The 20311-nt window shown below is 47.9% G+C and overlaps 1 protein-coding gene across 4 annotated transcripts in view; it reads right to left on the bottom strand.

Annotated features, from left to right (window-relative positions):
• Positions 1-15036: 15036 nt before the first annotated feature.
• The window catches only part of TRPV5 (transient receptor potential cation channel subfamily V member 5), a 27356-nt gene continuing 22081 nt past the window's right edge, over positions 15037-20311 (bottom strand). For 2 of the 4 annotated variants that reach the window (XM_032867197.1, XM_032867190.1), the window contains 3 exons: positions 19738-20006; positions 16642-16748; positions 15037-15947 (listed from right to left, as the gene is read on the bottom strand). In XM_032867197.1, the coding sequence (XP_032723088.1) occupies positions 15644-15947; positions 16642-16748; positions 19738-20006 (680 nt within the window). In that variant the 3' untranslated portion in view covers positions 15037-15643. The remainder of the gene's footprint in view (positions 15948-16641; positions 16749-19737; positions 20007-20311) is intronic. The other 2 variants (XM_032867206.1, XM_032867214.1) reach the window with 2 other exon arrangements.

Here is a 20311-nt window from a genome sequence, read left to right as displayed (position 1 = left end):
TCCACATTCTACAGATTAAAAAGAAGAACAACAACAAAGCCTAAAGTGGTAAAGCAAATCACCCAAGTCTCATAGCCAATTCGTGGCAGTGGCCAGATTCGGACCCACTCCCACATCCCAGTGGGTGGATGGAGGTCCAGGGAGGGGCTGGGGCTTGCATAGTCATGGGGAAGAAGGATGCCCATCCTGCTCCCACTGCACAGAACTCTGACAACAGCAAGCTATCCCGGCCAGTTACTTCAACCTTCCTGCCGTAATGGGACCAAAGCTTTGGCTGATACTCAGTCCCATGGCACAGCAGGGGCCCGATGGCCTGGGGCCTGGGTGTCTGGGCGTTTAGAGTCACAGGTATTTGTGGGTCACTCCCTTGCTGCAAAGTCTGTTTTTTACTACCTGTCTCTGATTCAGAGAGCTGGAGGACACAGTGAGGAGTTTGTGTGTGTGTGTGTGTGTGTGTGTGTGTGTGTGTGTAATGTGCATGTGTGCATGAGTGTGTATGAGTAGGGGAAGGGGGAGGTTGAGGTGCAGGGTGGGATATCTCTGTGGGCAGGGTAGAGAAGTACCCTTCCAGGTACTTCCAGGTGCCTTCTAGACTCCCTGGAACCTAGAGGGAAAGCCACACTCCCATCCCTGCCATTGGGCCCGAGGCCAGGCCATAGAGCCCTGAGCAAACACTGTAGTTCCATTAGCTGCCTTCCCCACCCACCGAAGGGTCAGCGGGTTCGGGGGTGGGGGGAAGGCGCTGGGACCCAAACCAGGACCTTTGTGCCCATTAAACCAGTGTGTGTCTACCTGCTGACCCGCCTACCTTCTCTTTACTGCTGGGCTCCAGGCAAAGACCCCAGTTCAGTCCCAGGTGGGAAAGGGAATAAAGCAGTGCGGTATTTGTCCTGTGGAGGAGGGAGGCTGCCGGAGGACAGTTATTCCCAACTTTCTTTTCCTTCCACCACTTCCTCCAGCTGATGCTACCTTTGCATGGGGCACCATGACATATGGGAAATTGAGAACAGATTCAACGGGCATGGAGGGTTGGGAGGGGTCAGGGCAAATGGTTGGATTCAAGCTTCTGCCCACAGTGTCCTCTCCGTTCTTGGACCCAACATCGCATGCTTGGACAATGGGGAAGGCGGGCCTCGGGTTGGGTAATGCTGCCCACACGGGTCCTCTCACATCTGAAAGCCACATTCCCTGTTCCTCTCAGGGTTGGCTGGCTCTGAGGAGACAGGAGGATGCCCCAGTGCTCCTCCTGTCTTGAGGAGCCTTGAATGGCTCCCCAGCTCAATCGCAGTCCATGCTGCGCAGCCCCTCCTCAGGTGGGAGGTCTCTGTTGCAATCCGTGATGAGTATGCAAACACAGGAGGCTACAGGCACAGGGGCTGAGGGGGCAAGAGGAAGACTGGAACTCAGGGGAGTCTGGGCACGGCTGCTTAGGTCCTCAGGAGTCAGCAGAGGGGCAGTGGTCAACCAGGGTCTGACTGGCCCCCGGTGAGGGTCATGCTGGTGGGGCTAGAGGTGGCCGGCGAGATGATGTGGGCATCAGTTCATGCAGGACAGGAGGACAGCCCCGTGGGGGCCACAGATCCTGTGTGCGGCTGACTTCTGCATTTCAGGCATGGTTTTCCAGCCTGGGCCCTACTGTGGTTTTGAAACAAGTAAACCTTCCTTGTGTGTGGGTCCATGCCATGTATTACAGGATAGTTAGCTGCCACTCACTGGGGGACAGTAGCGTCCCCTTTCTCCAGTTGTGATGACCAAAAATGTCTTCAGACATTGCCAGATGTTCCCTGGGAGACAAAATCACCCTCCACTGAGAACCGCTGATTTAGGGCAAAAAAGTGTGTACATTTCCTTTTTTCTGGTTTTGTCCCTCTTTGTTCTATGTCTATATTTCCCTCTGTTTTCCCTCTCTCATTGGTTCTCTTTGCAACTGTATCTGCTCCCTTGGTCTTAGACTGTGCTAGCATGTGTGGGGTTTGTGCATGCGTGTGAATGCATGTGTGTGTGGTACAGGGTATGTGCGTGTGTAGTATGTGTATATGATATGGGGTGTGTGTGTGGTTATGGCGTATGATGTGCTCTGTGAGGTGTGCATGTGCACGTGTGTGTGGTATGTGTGTGTGTCGTGGTCTGTAATGTGTGTATCTGCGTCCATGACTCTGAGCGATCTCTCTGGAACCCTCAGTTTCTTTCCCTTATTTTGATCTCTGCTCTTTGTTTCCTTGTCCAGCTGACTGCGTCACCCCATCCCTGCTCCCCACGCCCTTCGGGAGGGCGTTTCCTTTGCTCTGCTGGTGTGGTGTGTGGTGTGCGGTGTGCGCAGGGCTGCCTACAAAGGAAAAACAGGTGAGAGGCTGGGAGGATGGAGCCAGCACAGGGCAGCGAGGTCAAAACCACTGCTCACTCAGCTTGGAGTTTGTTCCAGTCACTGGGTTCACCAGCCCTGTATGCCAGCTCATAAAGCCTGCAGGGGACTGGGTGGTGGGTCAGCAGGTGAACATGGGTGCGCATGTGCGTACACACACACACACACACACACACACAAGCATGCATTGGGCACTGCCCAGGGACGCTGTGAAGGGTGGACTGCCGAGCCACCTGACAGGGAGCCAGGTGCGCTGGGCTATCTCCAGCGCCAGATCGGGGGCTACCTGGGGGGCAGTTTGTGCTTGGAAAGCCTCCAAGGTCCTTTTCAGCTCAAACATCCTGTGATTCCAAACAAAGAGGAGTCACCTGAGTTTTTTCAGCTTTCAGAGGTCAGGAGGTCTACATTGTGCAGAATGGTCACATACTTTCACCCAAAATGTAACCTTAATCCCCAGCCCCCTTTCCTGTCCTTGTTGCTAACTGTGGCTCTATCCCTTTGCCCTCATTTCCTGCACCCTCCAGTCTGTGCCGGCGTACGTGAGCACACCATGGGGGACGCTGTGCAGGAGCTCCAGCTTCTCTCTGTTTGCTTGAAGACATCTGGTCAAGGCCCAGAGGAACACGATTGGGCCACTGAGCTGACAGTAGAAATGGGGCCTGGGAGGAAGGGCAGAGGCTGCGGCAAACGGCACCTTGCGGCTGGTCCCACCTCCTTGGATAGGCACATACACGGTATTCGACTTGTGTTTATGCATGGAATATTTATGTCCAATGGACTAATGTGTCATAGCAGGATTTTAGAGCAGCTGTGCTGTGTGTGTGTGCCTATGAGTCTGTGTTACTAGTCTGTAGATTTTCAAATTCACAGGTATTGGTTTTCCTGGACCCTGACCCCTTTGCAGAATCTGCCTGAAGAGCATAGATGTGGGATGTAGGGGGGCATCCTTCTTGACCCATGCCCATGTCCCTCCACTGTCAGCCATTCTCCCGTCTCCTCCCATCCCCACCAAATGGAAGACTTTTTGAGTCAGCCTTGAGAGGTCTCCCTGGGCTGGCAGCTGCTCCTTCACCTCCTCAGAGCATCTTGTCTCCTATACCCCCCATCTGGAAGGTGGAAGATTTAGAGGGAGCCCCTCCAAGCTCTGCCCCAGGCTCCTGCTCCTTCTTCCCCAGACCCCGAGGTCTCTCCCTCCCAAACCTGGACCCCTCTGCTCAGGTACCTGCCCCAACCTCTTTCATCCCACCTTACCTGGAACCTAGAGGTTCCTCTCCAGCCAACCACGAGAGAGGCTAAAGGGTGTTCAGCCCCCAAAGACCTTTCCAAATGTGTCCAATGTGCCATGAGGCTGGTTTCTGGAAGAGGTGAAAGAGAGCAAGATGTGTAACCAGGATGGCTGCATTCCAGCCCTGTTGGACCAGAAATTACTATGGGACCCTGGCCAAGTCACTTACCTTTGAGTTTCCCAATCTGCAAAAATAAGGACTCTTCAGTTCTCAAGTTTTCCTGTTCCCTTCCACACTCCACTCCCCCCGACAGCCCTCCTCAGCTTCTAGGAGCAGATAGGATGGAGCTCAGAGCAACCTCCTACCCTTCAGGTGAAATGTGTCTGTCCTTGTCTCTGCATCACTGAGGCAGATGCTCTGCCAAGCAGAGGAGAGAGAGAGAAGGTTGGCAGGCAGGACTTGGGGCCACAAGGCTTCTGATCACCCTCTAGCCTTATAAATGGCAGGATCCCGTGACCCCCAAAGTTCTAAGTGGGGAGAAGTGAAAGCTCTCCGACCAGGACAATTCCTAGAGGGCTGACAGCCAGAGATGAGGCTGCAATCATCCACCAAGGCAGGAGGGGGCTGGGTCTCCACTCCACTACGCTGCACTATGGGCAGTGTTCCTCACGCTGGGCTCAGGGTGTGTGCAGAGGGAGCTGTGGGTCCTCTAGGCCTAGAGTAAAGAGCACTGGTTTGGGGCTCAGAAGAAAGGGTCTAGCCATTATCCCAAATTGGACCACAGTGAATATTATTCTCAATGGGGAAAAGCTTGCAGCCTTCCCTTTGAGATCAGGAACTAGACAAGGATGCCCACTCTCACCACCATTGTTCAACATAGTACTGGAAGTCCTAGCAACAGCAATCAGACAACAAAAAGAAATAAAAGATATTCAAATTGTCAAAGAAGAATTCAAACTCTCTCTCTTCACAGATTACATGATATTTTATATGGAAAACCCAAAAGACTCCACCCCTAAATTACTAGAACTCATACAGAAATTCAATAATGTGACAGGGTACAAAGTCAATGTACAGAAATCAGTTGCTTTCTTATACACTAACAATGAAAATATAGAAAGGGAAATTAGAGAATCGATTCCACTTACTATAGCACCAAGAACCATAAGATACCTGGGAATAAACCTAACAAAAGAGGTAAAGGATCTGTCTTCGAGGAACTACAGAACACTCATAAAAGAAATTGAAGAAGACACAAAAAGATGGAAAAGCATGTTCATGGATCGGAAGAATACACATTGTTAAAATGTCTATACTGCCTAGAGCAATCTATACTTTCAATGCCATCCCGATCAAAATTCCACCGGCATTTTTCAAAGAGCTGGAACAAATAATCCTAAAATTTGTATGGAACCAGAATAAACCCCGAATTGCTAAGGAAATGTTGAAAAAGAAAAACAAAACTGGGGGCATCACGTTACCTGATTTCAAGCTTTACTACAAAGCTGTGATCACCAAGACAGCATGGTACTGGCACAAAAACAGACACATAGACCAGTGGAACAGAGTAGAGAGTCCAGGTATCACCCACAACTCTATGGTCAAATAATCTTCGACAAAGCAGGAAAAAATATCCAGTGGGAAAAAGACAGTCTCTTCAATAAATGGTGCTGGGAAAATTGGGCTGTTATATATAGAAGGATGAAATTTGACCACTCTCTTACACCACACACAAAGATAAATTCAAAATGAACAAAAGACCTCAACATGAGGCAGGAATCTATCAGAATCCTAGAGGAGAACATAGGCAGTAACCTCTTCAACGTCGGCCACAGCAACTTCTTTCAAGACAGGTCTCCAAAGGCAAAGGGAACAAAAGCGAATAATGAACTTCTGGGACTTTATCAAGATCAAAAGCTTCTGCACAGCCAAGGAAACAGTCAACAAAACAAAGAGGCAACCCACGGAATGGGAGAAGATATTCGCAAATGACACTACAGACAAAGGGCTGATATCCAAGATCTATAAAGAACTCCTCAACCCCAAAGATACAGATGTAGTGAAAAGAAGGGCCCTCTGTACCCCAATGTTTATAACAGCAATGGCCACGGTCGCCAAACTGTGGAAAGAATCAAATGCCCTTCAATGGACGAATGGATAAGGAAGATGTGGTCCATATACACTATGGAGTATTATGCCTCCATCAGAAAGGATGAATACCCAACTTTTGTAGCAACATGGATGGGACTGGAAGCGATTATGCTGAGCGAAATAAGTCAAGCAGAGGGAGTCAATTATCATATGGTTTCACTTATTTGTGGAGCATAACAAATAACATGAAGGACATAGGAAGATGGAGAGGAGAAGGGAGTTGAGGGAAATTGGAAGGGGAGGTGAACCATGAGAGACTGTGGACTCTGAAAAACAATCTGAGGGTTTTGAAGGGGCGGGGGGTGGGTGGTTGGGGGAGCCAGGTGGTGGGTATTAAGGAGGGCACATATTGCATGGAGCACTGGGTGTGGTGCAAAAAACAATGAATTCTGTTATGCTGAAAAGAAATAATTTAAAAAAAAAAAGAACTCAAACTCAACACTCAAAAAACAGATAATCATGTCAAAAAATTAGATGGATCATTGTTATTTAAAACCCAAACCAAAAGCATGAGCTCAAGCTGGAAGCCATAGCCTTCCCCACAGCAACCCTCGGTGGCTGCCCTTTATCAGCAGTCTGCCCCCAGATTTGTCCCCACCTGCACTTCTTATTCTTCCTCTGTCCCCACCCCAACAAACTCAGTGAAAGGGCAACAGGCCATGATAAGAACTCTTTCAAATTCTATTTATTTAGCTCAAGCACTCACGCAGACACCCCAGCACCTTCGTCATAAAAAACAAGCAAAATGCCAGCTTGTTCTCAGTCGGGGCTATTGTTCAATGTATACATATAGGCACGTGCACACGGGGAGGGGAAGGTGGGAGCAAGCAGTCTGCTTTCTTCTGAGAGCTCCGGGAGAGGACTCAAGGAGCAGCTGGGAAGGAGCAAACAGAGGAGGCAGAAATGGGCTGGGGTTCAGGCGCAGGACACTGGGAGGCAGACCTGGGCATGAGCTGGTGCCCCTCGTCCCAACGCTGGGTTTGGACGGACTGCAGCGAGGAGAAGGGGAGGCCTCCCCACGTGGCAAGGCAGGTTCTGGGGCAGATACCTGAGCAGGGTGTGGTGGGAGGCTGAGAGCTAGGTGGAAAGGCAGGGGCTAGGGGACCAGCAGGTACAAGGAAGGGGGTGAAGCCAAACAGAGCATTCTCCAGAAAGCTGTTGGGCAATTCTGGACCTACCTAGCTAGGCACCAAGGACCTGAGGTCATTGGTCAGGCATTACAACAAGAGACGCTAGGAAATTAGGAAATACAAAGATTTTCGCTGTGGTGCCCCTCCCCCACCACCTGTGCCCACAAGGCATGGGCTTCCCCCCGACCTGGTGCCTGCAGTGTGTGGGACCCTGTGCCCACGGCGGTGTGGCTGGTACTAGTACGTGCTTGGGAGCCCTTGGTGGACACTCCTGAGAGGCATGTGCTTGCTCACAGGCCCTGGGAAGTCAGCGCTGCCATTCACATGCTGTGCCCTGGGGACAGTTCACAGGCCTCCGGGTCCCCTCCCTCATCCCTCCCCCTTCTCCTGGCCTTGCTGAGGTTCCCAACTCCAAGAGCTGACTTTGATGTGTCCCCAGTCTACAGGAAAGTCCAGGACCCATGACGCAGTCAGGGCTGGGCCTAAAATCCTGACACACAGACCAGAGTACAGCAGACGTCAGAGCATGGGGCTGCTTGTCGGAGTCTATGTGGAAAGTGTTAGCGTGTGATTCGAGGTTGTTGAGGGGAGCTGATGCATGTATTAAAATGCTTACTGACATAGGTTTGCAGGTGTCACGAGCTGGCTTCACACCTGGGTGCCTCTTTGTTCAACCCTTGGAGTCAGCCCTCGCTGCAGGCCGGGTGTAGAGTGTGGCTCCCCTTCCACCTGGGTTGGATTTGTCTATCTGTCCACACAGGTGAGCAAGGAAGCCATGGTGGGGTCAGGTCCTTCCAGGGGCCCAGAAGCCTGGATTATTGTTCCGCTCTGCGTTGGTGAAATCCATGACCTCAGTCCTAAAATCTCTCTAAGAATCAGCTTCCTTATCTGTAAAATGAGGATAGAAATCGTGCCCTATTTACTATACAGCATTGCTCTCCTGGTTAGAGAAGATAAAGGGCACGGAAGACTCTACGTGCCCCACAGTGTCGCATGAATGCAAGTCATTTGCTTTAACATCTTTGCTTGGGTGGGAGTATTTGAAATTGAAACATCCAGGAAGTAACTCTCCAGTAGAAACTTTAGACTCTCTTGTTTTAGGGGCCATGAATCTTTTGGGGAAGGAGCACAGGCCTTGAGACCAAATACATTTGGGTTCAAAGTCAGACTCTGCTAATTACTAGTGGAGCTTGGGCAAATTAGGCCACCCCTCCGAGCTTCAGTCTTCTATCCACAAAATGAGCACAGTCATACTCATGTGACCTTAGGCAAGGAGCTGCCCCTCTCTGGGCCCTAGCGGCCTGTCTGTAAGAGGCTGACAGCAGCTGGCGGACAGCAGGCTCCTTGTGAGGAGGTAAACCTGCGTGAGGCTCCTGGCCCACATCAAATGCACAGTAAGAGCCTCTGTTCCTGTCCTCCATCCCTCTCTTCTGTTGCTGTTTTTGTGTCCTGAGCCCTTTCAGTAACCAGCTTACCCTCCTCCCATGGGCAACTCCCACTCCCCCCATGGGACCAGCGCAGCCCCAACTTTAGGCTGTTGCCCCCCTGCACACTGGGTTTCTGTACCGTCCTTCCCATAGACCTCACCCCTTGTCCCTCCCAGAGACAGTTCCATCGAACTCCCTTGCTCACCGCTGAACTGAGTAGGGATGAAATAGGGTCTGTGCCATATCCTTTAAACCAGCCCTTGGAACCATGTCAACCCTGCCCCATTTCAGCAAGAGGCCTCACGTCATCTGGCTCAGACTCCAGCTCATCCCTTGACGCTTAACTCAAAATCACGTTGTCTTTTGTCTTCCCTCTGCACCCTTCCTCACTCTGCCAGGGCTGGTCCCGGCTCCTCGGTGCTCTAGCTCCCTTCTTCACGCCCTGTGTGAAGGATAGGACTGCATTAACATTGTCCCCTTACCTGCTTGTCTGCCCCATCGGCAAGGCCTCATAGGAAGAAGTTAAAGCCCATCATGTCTTCTTTCTCCCCATCAGAACACCTGGTGTAGAGTATAGGTTGAATTGTGTTTATGAAGAATGATCTGTGCAGAAAAAACTGCAAGGAATTTAGTGGGTACATTTTCTTTCCTAGGCCGCAGAGGCAAAGGTGGGTCAGTGTGCAAGAAGTCCAGTGTCCAGAAGGTGGCAGGGGAACAAGGGGAGGTGGAATTGGACCCTTCGTGTGTGTGTGTGTGTGTGTGTGTGTGTGTGTTTGTGTGTGTGTCCTGGAAGGAGGGGGTTGTTTGTCAATCCCCAGCCCACACACAGAGAAAACGACTTCCACCCTTGGAGGACCCATTAGCTGGGGAAAGAGGAGCCGCTGGGATGAAGGGGAGGGTGTGGTGTGTGAGCCGAAGCACCTGGGGCTACAGCCACTCCCTCGAGCCCACCTTCCATCCTGAGCAACAACCCCCGCCACCCCAGCTGTCCAGGACCCCAGGGGAGATGATGACCCCTGACCTAAGACCCAGAGGCTGCTGGGACAGAGACCACGGAGCCTGGTAGATGTCTTCTTGTCCACCAAGTTCACACGAGGAAGGAGAGAGAAGGTAAAGAGGCAGACACTTCCTCGTGCCTGGGCCAAGGAAGAACAATTTGCCACTGTCCTCTCTGGACCTGGTTTCTGTGGGGTGAGCAGGTGCTGGAGTCTGGGAGTTCTTGGGAGGAGAGACTAGCCCTCATGCATCTAGGAGAGATGCTCTCTGACCCAGGGTGGAGACAGTCTCTAAGGACTGGGGCAGGGGTCACCTGGAAGAGCCGCAGTCACTGATTTCTCTCTCTCTCCCTTACTTTCTTGTCTCTGAATCGGAAGGAGGTGCTCCGTTAGGGCTGAGGAACAGCAGAGGGAGTGAGAGCACTGGAGAAGTGGACTAGAGGAAGGCAGCGATACTGCCATGACGACTGGTAACATCAGTAAGATCTTAGTGGCCCACGTGCTGTCATGTGTGTGCTGCTATTACTGCCACAACCCTGGCAGGTGGACAAGGCAGAAGTCATCAGCTAACACTACAGCAGAGTGGGGGAGCCGAGACTGGGTTTTACCTGCACCTGTCATCCCTAAAGGGCTCCACAGCCTGGTCAGGAAGCAGTTAGGGAAGCACGTCCAGCAGCAGGAAGAGAATGCGCCAAAGCACTGCTGGAGGGAGAGCGGCCCTTTGAGAACCATCTCGCCCCGCATGCGCGCATGCGCAGATCCCCTGTGATGGGAGCCCTGCCCTGCCTGGGCGAGCGGGGACCCACGCTTGGTCCCTCCAGCTGCAGCCTGGCCTTGCACAAGCCTCGATCCTTCAGGCCCCGTGGCCATAACTGCCGCCTCCTCAGTGCCAGGGTTAACAAAGAAGTGGCACAAACAAAGGCAGGTGTGTCCAGTCCTACCCCAGGTGGCTCCTGCTTGGCTGCACCCCCCCCCCCGCCCCAGCCTAGACAGGGGGTCAGGTTGCCAGCTTCTCCTGTTGGTGTGACACCTGTCAAGGTGTTTCTTTCCTTGCACATTTCTCATTTATCCTTCACTAGCCTTTAAGAATGGGTTTGGCCGGGAGAAGTAAATGATTATTGACACCCCGCCAAGGCACTTTCTCAGCTGTCCATTGAGTGATCATGGGTGCATAAGGGCCTGGTGGATGCCACAGGTTCCCTTTCCTCCTGCTCCATTTCTCTGCCTGTCTCTGCCTTGCCTTGCGCATAAGCTGGGAAGTGGGGTGGGGGTGGGGAGTGGACTTCCAGAGCCCCACTTACTTCCCTCATCTCTCCCTTCCGTCCTCCCCCCTTTCTCCGTCTCAGCGCCCCAGACTTTATCTCGCGTTTCTCCAGTGCAGTGCTCAGTGCGAGGGAGGGACACTGACCTCTGTTCTTGCTTCCCAAGGCCGCAGGCAGGGCATTCCTCAAGGGCTACCCTACCATTCTCGCCAGAACCCAGAAACGTGCCAGGAAAATACTTCGTCGAGAGCTAGGGGAGGACAGATTTTTCAAGTACAGTGATGCCTGTGGAAGCAAAACCTCCTGTGCCTCCTGTGCCGCTGGTACCCAGGAGCAATGATTTTCTGCATTCTGTATTTTGAAGTAACCGGGGAGGGTGGAGACAGGAAGGGAGAATGGTATGCTTTGGGGTACCCAAAAAATTCTTGAGGCAGGAACATCGGCATTTCTTTTGCCCCGTTTCCTGTCCCTGCCTATGGAGCCTCGTGAACAAGCCTGGCATCTGCCTGGGAGCACAAAACATCTGCCAACTATTTTAACCCATTAGCACACGGTTCACATGCTGCAACCACTGTGTGCTGCAGCGACAACATCTGTGCGTGCTGCTTCTCCTTCCTCACCTGGGCTCCGGGGCGGGGCGGGGCGGGGGGGCGGCGGTGGTCAGGTGCAGAATCTTGTATATTGCCCTGAATGCTTCTTTCAGAGGGTACCGCATACCAGAGTTTCAGGAAGATCTGTTTCAGAGCTTTGCTGTTGGGGTTCTTCCCTCCTTTCCCTCTTCCTTATGATATTCCACACATCCTCCTCTTCCTCAGCCGCCGCCTCCTCCTTCCCTCTCTCTTCTCTCTCTCTCTCTTTCTCTCTCTCACACACACACAGAGAAGTATATTTAACCTGAAAAAAATTCCCAATAATAACTAACATTTGCTTTGGTTTTTATCCTTTCAGAAGTCTTTCTACCCATACTATGTGCTTATCTTTGATGACTGCTGCTGCATTCAAAGGCAGGTTTGTTTTTTTTTTTTTGTACCACCTTTGACAGGTGGAAAAAAACTCAAGTATGGCCAGTGAGAGAGCTTAGAATAAAAACCGGTCAATCATTCATAGATCTAGTTAATGAATATTTATTGCACATTACATTGTACCAGGAATTATGCCAGACACTGGGAACACAGTGATGAATAAGATAGGCACTATCTCTGTCTTTGTGGAGCTTACAGTCTAAGAAGACAGACATTGAAACAAGTAAGTACGATAAAGTGCGGGATGTGTGATGAAAAAGAAAATGCAGGTAGCCTGGGAATGTAGTGCAGGTGGACTTGGACCTAGCCTATAGGTCAGCACCCCCACACATTCACACAATCACCAATGTGAGAGCATAAGACTGAGACAAATAAAATGACGGAAAGTCACCAAGATGGAAGAGAGAAAGGATGCAGGGAGGTAGAAAGTTCCAGAAATTGTGAGGGCCAAGAAGAAGAAGAACCCAGCACTACCCAGGAACTAAGAGAAATCCAGCTTGGTGAAATAGAGCTTGAAAGAAGAGAGGTGTAAGAAGGCTGGAGGGTTGCCTGGGGTCAGCTTGAGGAGGGCTTCTAGAAGACCACACTTGGAGGCAGGACTTGTGTGTTACAAAGACCCTTCTGGCCACAGCATGGATGATGGATTGAAGACCAAGACTGCAGGCAAAGAGAGCAGTTAGGAACCTACTCCTGGAATGCAGTGGGTTCAGAGGCAGAGACAAATGGAAGATTTTATATCAGTATGGAAGGGTCTTCAAAATGTATAAAGTGAAGAAAACAAAAACTTTTTCTAACAAGTTGTACCATTATAAGCTTTTTTAAGGGGAATATATACATACATATGCTTGGATATATACAGAGTATTTTTGGAAGGATTATTAAACTTTTATTAATGAATGTCCCTGGAGAGAACACCAGAAGGTGGAAAGTTTTTTTTTTTTCCCTTGTATACCTTGTGTGCTTGTTGAATTCTGTGCTATGTCATGTATGATCTAATCAAAATTAATTCTTTTCAAAGCAGATGTTTTAGGGAACAGAATCTACAAGATTCAAGATTTACTGGCTTTGAGAGTTGACAGAAATATGTTTAAGATGGCGCCCAGGTTCTGGCTTAGGCAACTTTGCCCATTATTTGGTAGGGAACTCCGGTGGAGGAGCAGGTTTGGTGAGGAAAAAAAGCTGTTCAATTTGGGACATGTTGAGTTTGAGGTGTTTGTAAATTATCCAGGCTCAGCTGTCTAATAGATAGGCATCCAAGCTGTTCATGCCTGGAGCTTAGGAGACAGATCTGAACCAAGATAGGTAGTGGGGAGTCATGAACATGTGCGTGTTAATACAATCTACAGAAGCAGGTGAGACTGCCCAGGTGGTGAGAAAAACAGAGAGACTTGTGAACCAAAAATATTTAAGGGATTTGTAGAACAGAAGCAGCCAGCGTGGTAGGAGTGTGTGGTACTAATGTGCTGAGAGGTGGTAAGTGGTCGACTATAGTCTGAAGGCTACCAAGAGTTCAAGCAAGATTGAGACTGTTCAGTGAGCTTACCCAGAGGTAGATAACAGGAGAGATCTCGGTAGCATGAAGAGGCAAGGTCAAATCACAATGGGTTGAGAACTCAGTGTGAAGTCAGTAGACAATGGAGCCTTCTCTAAGAAGTTTGGCCCAAAGAAGTTTGAATCTGATATAGAAAAGATAGGGCAATAGCTGGAAGGAGGGAGAAAGGTTGAGGGAGGGTGTTTGCCATTTCTTTGAAGATGGGAAAGAATAGAGGCATGGTTATTTGCTGACCTCCAGAGCTAGTGGAGAGGGAGGGGGTGAGATACACAAATGAGAAGATACACAAAATAGGACAGTGATAGTCACAGCAGTCTGAAGAGACAGAAAGAAAACTGAATCTGGAACTCAGATGGGAGTTTAGCTTCCATTGTAAGGAAACTAAGAGGAATCACAACAACTGAGCACTTTTAGAAACCCTGCCACCTGTGGCCCGGTGTGTAGGACTCTGTGCCTGTACATTCATGTGATCCCTCACTGTCCCACACTCATCTGTGCTTTGTATGAGTATCTCGATGAACCTTTCAGTGGTTTTACAAATCCCACTCACCTCTTTGCTATTCCAGACCACAATCCTCCTAAAAGATATTATGGCTTTTGGGTGAAGGTGGTGATAGGGCTTGGGTGAGGTGCAAAGGACTAGAGACAAGTGGGAGGCTCTCATGAGCCTGGTACTGGATCCCCTGACCACTATCTCCCAGTTTCCTCCCTGGAGAGGGATGGCCCATCCTGCATTGTTGTTCCCACCCCACAACTCAGCACAGGGGCAGAGGGAGGTGGGGGTGGAGGATGGCTGATACAGGAAACGTAGCCAGGAGCCTGCTACCTCCATGCACAAGGGTGATTAGCTTCTAATGAGCCACCTGAGGGACAGACTGAGTACGGTCCCATAAAAGAAATGATTGAGCTGTTCAAGCACAGAAAGGCATAATTTACCACACTTACTTAAACATACACCTGCACACAAAGAAGATACAAACACTTTGGACTGGGAGCCTCAAAAAGCAAGGGTAAGACAATCAAAAACAACAAAAAACCAACACAATTCAAACATAGATGAAGGACTTGAATAGATATTTCTCGAAAAATAAATATAGAAAGGGCCAAAAAGCTTATGAAAAGATGTTCATTGTCTTTAGTCATTGGGGAAATACAAATCATAACCACAATGAGATACCAGTTCATAGCCACTAGGATGGCTACAAAAAGAAGAAGGAGGAGGAGGAGGAGGAGGAGGACAGAAGAAGGAGGAAGAAAGGAAGAGGAAGGGGAGGAGGAGGAGAGGGGAAGAGGAGGAGGAGGAGGGGGGAAGGAAAGGGGAGGAGGAGGAGGGGGAAGGGACAGAGAAGGAGGAGAAGGAGAAGAAGAAGAACGGTTTGGGGGGAGGAGGAGGAGGGAAAGAAGAAAAAAGAAAAACAACAAACAGTGTGGCAATTCCTCAAAAAATTAAATTATAATTACCATAAGATCCAGCAATTCCATATCTAGCAATATACCCAAAGGAACTGCAAGCAAGGACTTGAAGAGAATTATACACCAATGTGCGTAGCAGTATTACTCACAATAGCCAGAAGATGGAAACAACCTGAATGTCCACCAGTGGATGAATGAATAAATAAAATGTGGTCTATCCATACAATGAAATATTATTTGGCCTTTAAAAGGAACAAAATTCTGATGCCTGCTACAACAGGGATCAATCTTGAAAATATTACGCTAAGTGAAATAAACCAGGCACAGTAGGACTAATAATGTGTGATTCCACTTCCATGAGGTACCTAGAGTAGGCAAATTCATAGACACAAAGTAGAATATTGATTATCAGGGGCTGTGCAGAGGGGATGGTGGGGAGTTCATGTTTAAGGAATATAAGAATTCCAGTTTGGGATGATGAAATCATCCTGCAATGGTGATACAACAGTGTAAGTGGACTTAGTGCCACTGAATTGTATCCCTGAAAGTGGTTAAAATAGTAAATTTTATGTTATGTGTATCTTCCCACAATAACATTATTAAAAATAAGACAAGAATAAAGGACATTTCGCCTTACAATTTTCTAGTTGGGGTTTGGTTGCTAGGTAAGGAGAAAGTCCTACAAGGATATAAGAAAAAGGGAGGGGCCACAACCTCAGTGCCAAGCCTGGCTCTTCCTATGGTAAGCTTGTGGAATCAGGCAGGCTTCACAGCTTACTATGTTCTAGGCCCTGCGTGAGGCAGAAAGAAAGATGATCCACATGTTAGTCTAGCATCCCTACCTCATATTTTTGATGGCCAAATCCAACTTTGCTTGAAGAGATACCTTTTTTCTCAAGATATGGAACTTCTAAGAACCCAGGAGGTATGTGGGGCAACAGATGCCCATTGCCTATCTCCAGAAATGCTGATGTGAAGGGTGAGATATGGACTTTAAGAATTATTCTGTTCACCTTCTCCCCACCATTAACAGGCATGAAAATTAGGCACTGTCCCCAACTAGGCCCACCCGTTTGTCAGGCCAACAGTAATAGGGATCCTCATCATAAATGATAGATATTGTCCTCTCCATCCCCCTCACCAAGGTCCAGCCCAAGATTCACATGTCCCAGGGTGTTGCGACGAAGGATCTCCCAGCCCCGGTGGCTGCTGCTGTGAGATGTGGTCCGGGACAGGGAAGGGGTGGGTGGTGCCAGAGAGGCTCTGGCTAGGGTCCCACTTTCAGTCGCCGAAACAGAGGGCTGTTTCTCAGTAAGCTGCTCTTGTCCATCCTCCTTGTCTGAGCCCTTGAAAGCTTCCACGTAGCGAAGTACTCGCAAAGGATTTTGATCGTGGTGGTTCTCAACTCTGAGGAGGGCAAAGGGAAGGGACTCAGTTGAGGTGAAGAGAAAAGGACTGTGAAGAGAAAGAGAGGTAGAAAGAATGCACAGAGGAAACAGGACCAAGAGGATGGGGAAGGAAAGGACCAGAGTCCCAGGATCAAATGAATGGAAGTACAGTAGAATGGAGGGTAAAGTGGGATAGAGACCAAAGAGGTAAGCAGTCAGGATTTGGAAAGTAGTGGGACGTGTGTGTGTGTGTGTGTGTGTGTGTGTGTGTGTGTGTTTAGTAGGGAACATGACAGAGAAAAAGGAGAGCGTGGGAAGAACCATGGTCAGGAGCTGAAGGTCGAATATGGAGAAGGTTAGCTTCAAGGCGATAATATACTAGAAATGGGGGTCAGGTAGGAACAAAATAGAACGAGTTGGGTAGCCCATGCCCACATCTGAGCATGGACACATACACAGCCACACACACGTTACTGCCCTGATGTACTCACAACCTGGCATCAGCTATTAGTGGTCTTGTCACCCTCCTCATCAGCTCCACCCACTTCCCCTAAACAGGCTAATGCAGTCTCACTTTATAGAGTGATGACATCTCCTTTTGGTCCAATTGGGGATCTCAGTAATGAAAAGATGTGTGATAAATGTGGAACTGGTCACCCTATTCCCACGGCCTCACACTTGTTGGCACTTTACATATATACACTGTCACTCACCGCAGGAACCAGCGGTCTCCCAGCCCATACTGGTACCCGCAGATCCCAGAGCGAGGCCACAGGAACCGAGGCAGCTTCCTCTCCAGCATCACCGTGGTAGCCACCACCTGGGAGGAGTAAGAGGTAGAGAAACTCAGAAAAAGTCATGATGTTTCAGGGGACACTGGAGGCCACTGACATAGGTACCAAAGAAGAACCTGTAAGATGAGGATACCAGAGATTGGAGAGATGGCAGTCATTTAGCCATGCCCTAGCCTGTGCCAGGCATCATGCTACCTGCTTTACTCATCATCCATCATAAAAGGAGAGAGAGAATATTTTATGGGCATTTTCAATAAAACCATGACCCCTATATTACTATTCACATTCATAGAAAATGAGCCACTCCAAACTAATTTCATTTGCTTTTTCATAGGAAAGCCATAGACTAGCTATCTTGATTTAAATGAAATGATTAAATAGAATCTCTATGATGGTAGAGATGAAACAATGCTGCTAATGTTCAGGGAATTTACAGCAAATTATATACCCGTATCCTACAAAGAAAAAGAGTGGGTTAATGACTGTAAACTTGGCAGGGAAAATTCCAGTGGCATATCACATATTCTGTCCTTTGACCAGCCCTCATTAATTACTTAGATGAAACATAGAAGACAAGCTTATCAAATATGCCTGTGACACAAAACTGGGAGGGATATATAATATGTGAGGTGACAGAAGCAATATAAAAATGATCTCATCAGACTGGAATGCTGGTCAAAAATCAAAAATGTGAAATTTAAGAGAACCAAATATAAGGTCCTACACATTTATGTTTAAGACCAAAGTATCTGTATAAGTACAGGAAAATGGCAAAGGGGCTTCACTAATTAAGTTGCATAACAAAGATACAAGAGTTCTAGTTGATCATGATCTTGATAAGGGCAAATTGTATATTTGCTAAAACACCTGGCTCAATTTGAGGTTCCATTTATAGTGTCCAAAGCAAGAAAAGGCATGACCCCTTTTTATACTGCATTCCTCCAATCCTATCAGGACCACTCTAGTTTTGAAAGGACCATGATTTTGGTTAGTTGAAGGCACCAGCAATCATTAAAGTAGCCCAATTCCCCATGTCATGTTCTTCCACTTGATTTTCTTAGTCGCACCAAGTTTCCTACAACCTCAGGAATTTTAATCATTTGTTCCCTTTCCCTATAGCACTCTTCTCCTTCTTTATCTTGAAAAGGACATTTATGTGTCCTGTGGTGCCATAAGTCAGCCCCTTGTTCTGGTAACAGAACCCCTTTCTCTTAGAGCATTGCCCCTTTACCACTCTGTCCATCAGTTAGGGTAGACTGGACTACACACAGGCCTGGCTAATTAGTCTATTCTCCCCTAAACTCCAGCACCACCATCACCACTCACCAGTCCTTGGCCTTAACCTCAAATTCAGGGATGTGCTTATGGAACTTAGACCGGATGGAACTAAGTTGCAGTGAGATGGAGCTTACACTGGATTCTCATGGGAAAGATGCTCTCTGAGGGGTTACATATTGTACAGCATCAGGAAGCACACAGATTACTACAGGAAAGGGTCCCTTGGAATTGTGCAGTGCAGAACATCTACTCATTCCTTTGGGAGTTTAGAGCTTCTAGAAGACATCTCACCAACATGATGGGAGAGAGTGACTTAGGAGAGTCTGGATAGGAGAGCAGAACATAGAAACTAATGTCATGTGGGAAATGGAGATACAGCTCTGGCCAGATATGCCTAGAGCTGGTTTAGTACTTTAAACTTTTCAGTTATGAAGACCAACACAGCCTCCCCCCAATGCCTTTTTTTTTTTTCAAGTCTATTTGAGTTTGGTTTTCTGTCCCTGTAGCCAAGAGTCCTGAATGATACAACCCCTAGCCTTCATCTCTTTCTCTCATTCTTCTTAACTGGCTAATTCTTACCCAGGTTTAGGGGCTCGTCTTAAATGCTACTCCATCAGGAAAGCATTTCCTAACTTTCCCATCAGACTGCTCTGTTGCATCCTGTTCTTAGTATCTTCTACTTCTCTGTGACACTTTTACTACTGTAATTGTACAGGCTTCCAGGAAGTCCATCGTTTAATGGCCATCTTCGGAACCAGACTGTAGGCTCCATGAAGACACAGGCGACATCTGTGTTCATGCTGGTGTCCCCAGCTCCTAGACATTTCCCAACATATAACAGGCTCTAAGTAATTATTATTAAATGAATGGAAAGCCTGAGGGGATAAATGATGGTTTTATTCAAATGTCTGAATGGTGTTCATACAGAAAAATATGTTCTGTGTTGTATGAGAAGAAAAGGCTGGGCCCAAAGAATGGAACTGTAGAAAGATAGGTTTAAGCTCAATGCAACATGAACATTTCTAGTAACAAAGACTTTTGAAATAAGACTAGAGCTCTCCTCCTCCCAACCATTATCCAAAACCATGTGATAATAAGATCCTAATCAGTAGTAAAGAATATATTAAATGACCCTTTTACCAATGAATAATTTATCTCTGGTTAGGAGCTCAACCAGAGGACCATTAAAGATACTTCCAACTCTAAAATTGTATTATCCTCAATGATATAAAGAAAAAATCATAGAGAAACAGGGAGAAAAATAGAAGATAAGGTCCAAATTAAAAACTAGAATATATAGGAGCATCTGGCTGACTCAATCAGTAAAGGATGAGATGCAACTCTTAATCTCAGGGTTGTGAGTTTAAGCCCCAAGTTGGGTATAGAGATTGCTTAAAAATAAAAAAAAAGGAACTTTAAAAAATAACTAAACTTAAAAAATTAAAAACTAGAATATATAAGAATAAGACATTTTCTAGTTCTTACTAGCCCCAAGGTTGACTATTAGACCTACTTTCCCCCTGTGACCAATACTTCAGCTCTCGGGTATTGAACCTACTCCTATCATACTATTTTACCCTCCTTTTGTCTCTTCCTCTACCAAATATATCTTTGTGGAGGTGACAACCCCACTGGATTATTCTGTGACTCTCCTAAGAGTCATCTATCATAACATATCCCACTTTGATTTTTCTCTCCGTACTCTTCCCCTAGTAAGACTAACACTAATAAACTCACCTGGGCCCTCCAGAGCTCGTCCCGCTCATGGGCCACCCGCCAGTGTGTGTCACCCATCATGGCGATGAATAGGTTGAGCATAAGCAGTGTGGCGATGATGGTGAAGGCAAAGTAGACAATGCCAAACATGAAGGGCAAGTTCACTTCGTAGTTGGCAGGCCCATCAATGACGGTGAGGAAAAGCTCAAAGGTGCTGAACAGTGCCATGGGATAGTCATAGAATTGCCCCAGATTGGCTGGGTCCTCTGTCTGGAAAATGACATAGAACGCTGCTCCGCCCAGGAAGTGGGCATGGAGGTGGGGAAACAGGGAGTTATCACAATAAGTATGGGCCTAGTCATATCTCCACATACTTAAACACACTTGCAGACACACAGATAAGCCCGTAAATGTACATATGTGACTGTATACATGTAAGTCATATGCTACATGTGGATCTGGCAGACCCTGAGATGTCAGATGACCAAGTTCATCACTCTGGACAATGGTAATACTCAGTCATTTCGCAAAATGTGTATATAAAGTATGTGCGTGTATTATAAATATATATATATATATATATATATATATATAT

Source organism: Lontra canadensis, unplaced genomic scaffold (assembly GCF_010015895.1).
Source record: "Lontra canadensis isolate GAN:19392208 unplaced genomic scaffold, GSC_riverotter_1.0 scaffold2, whole genome shotgun sequence".
Lineage (NCBI taxonomy): Eukaryota > Metazoa > Chordata > Mammalia > Carnivora > Mustelidae > Lontra > Lontra canadensis.
The sequence above is the reverse complement of the archived record's forward strand: the minus strand, read 5'-3'. Positions and strand labels throughout refer to the sequence as shown.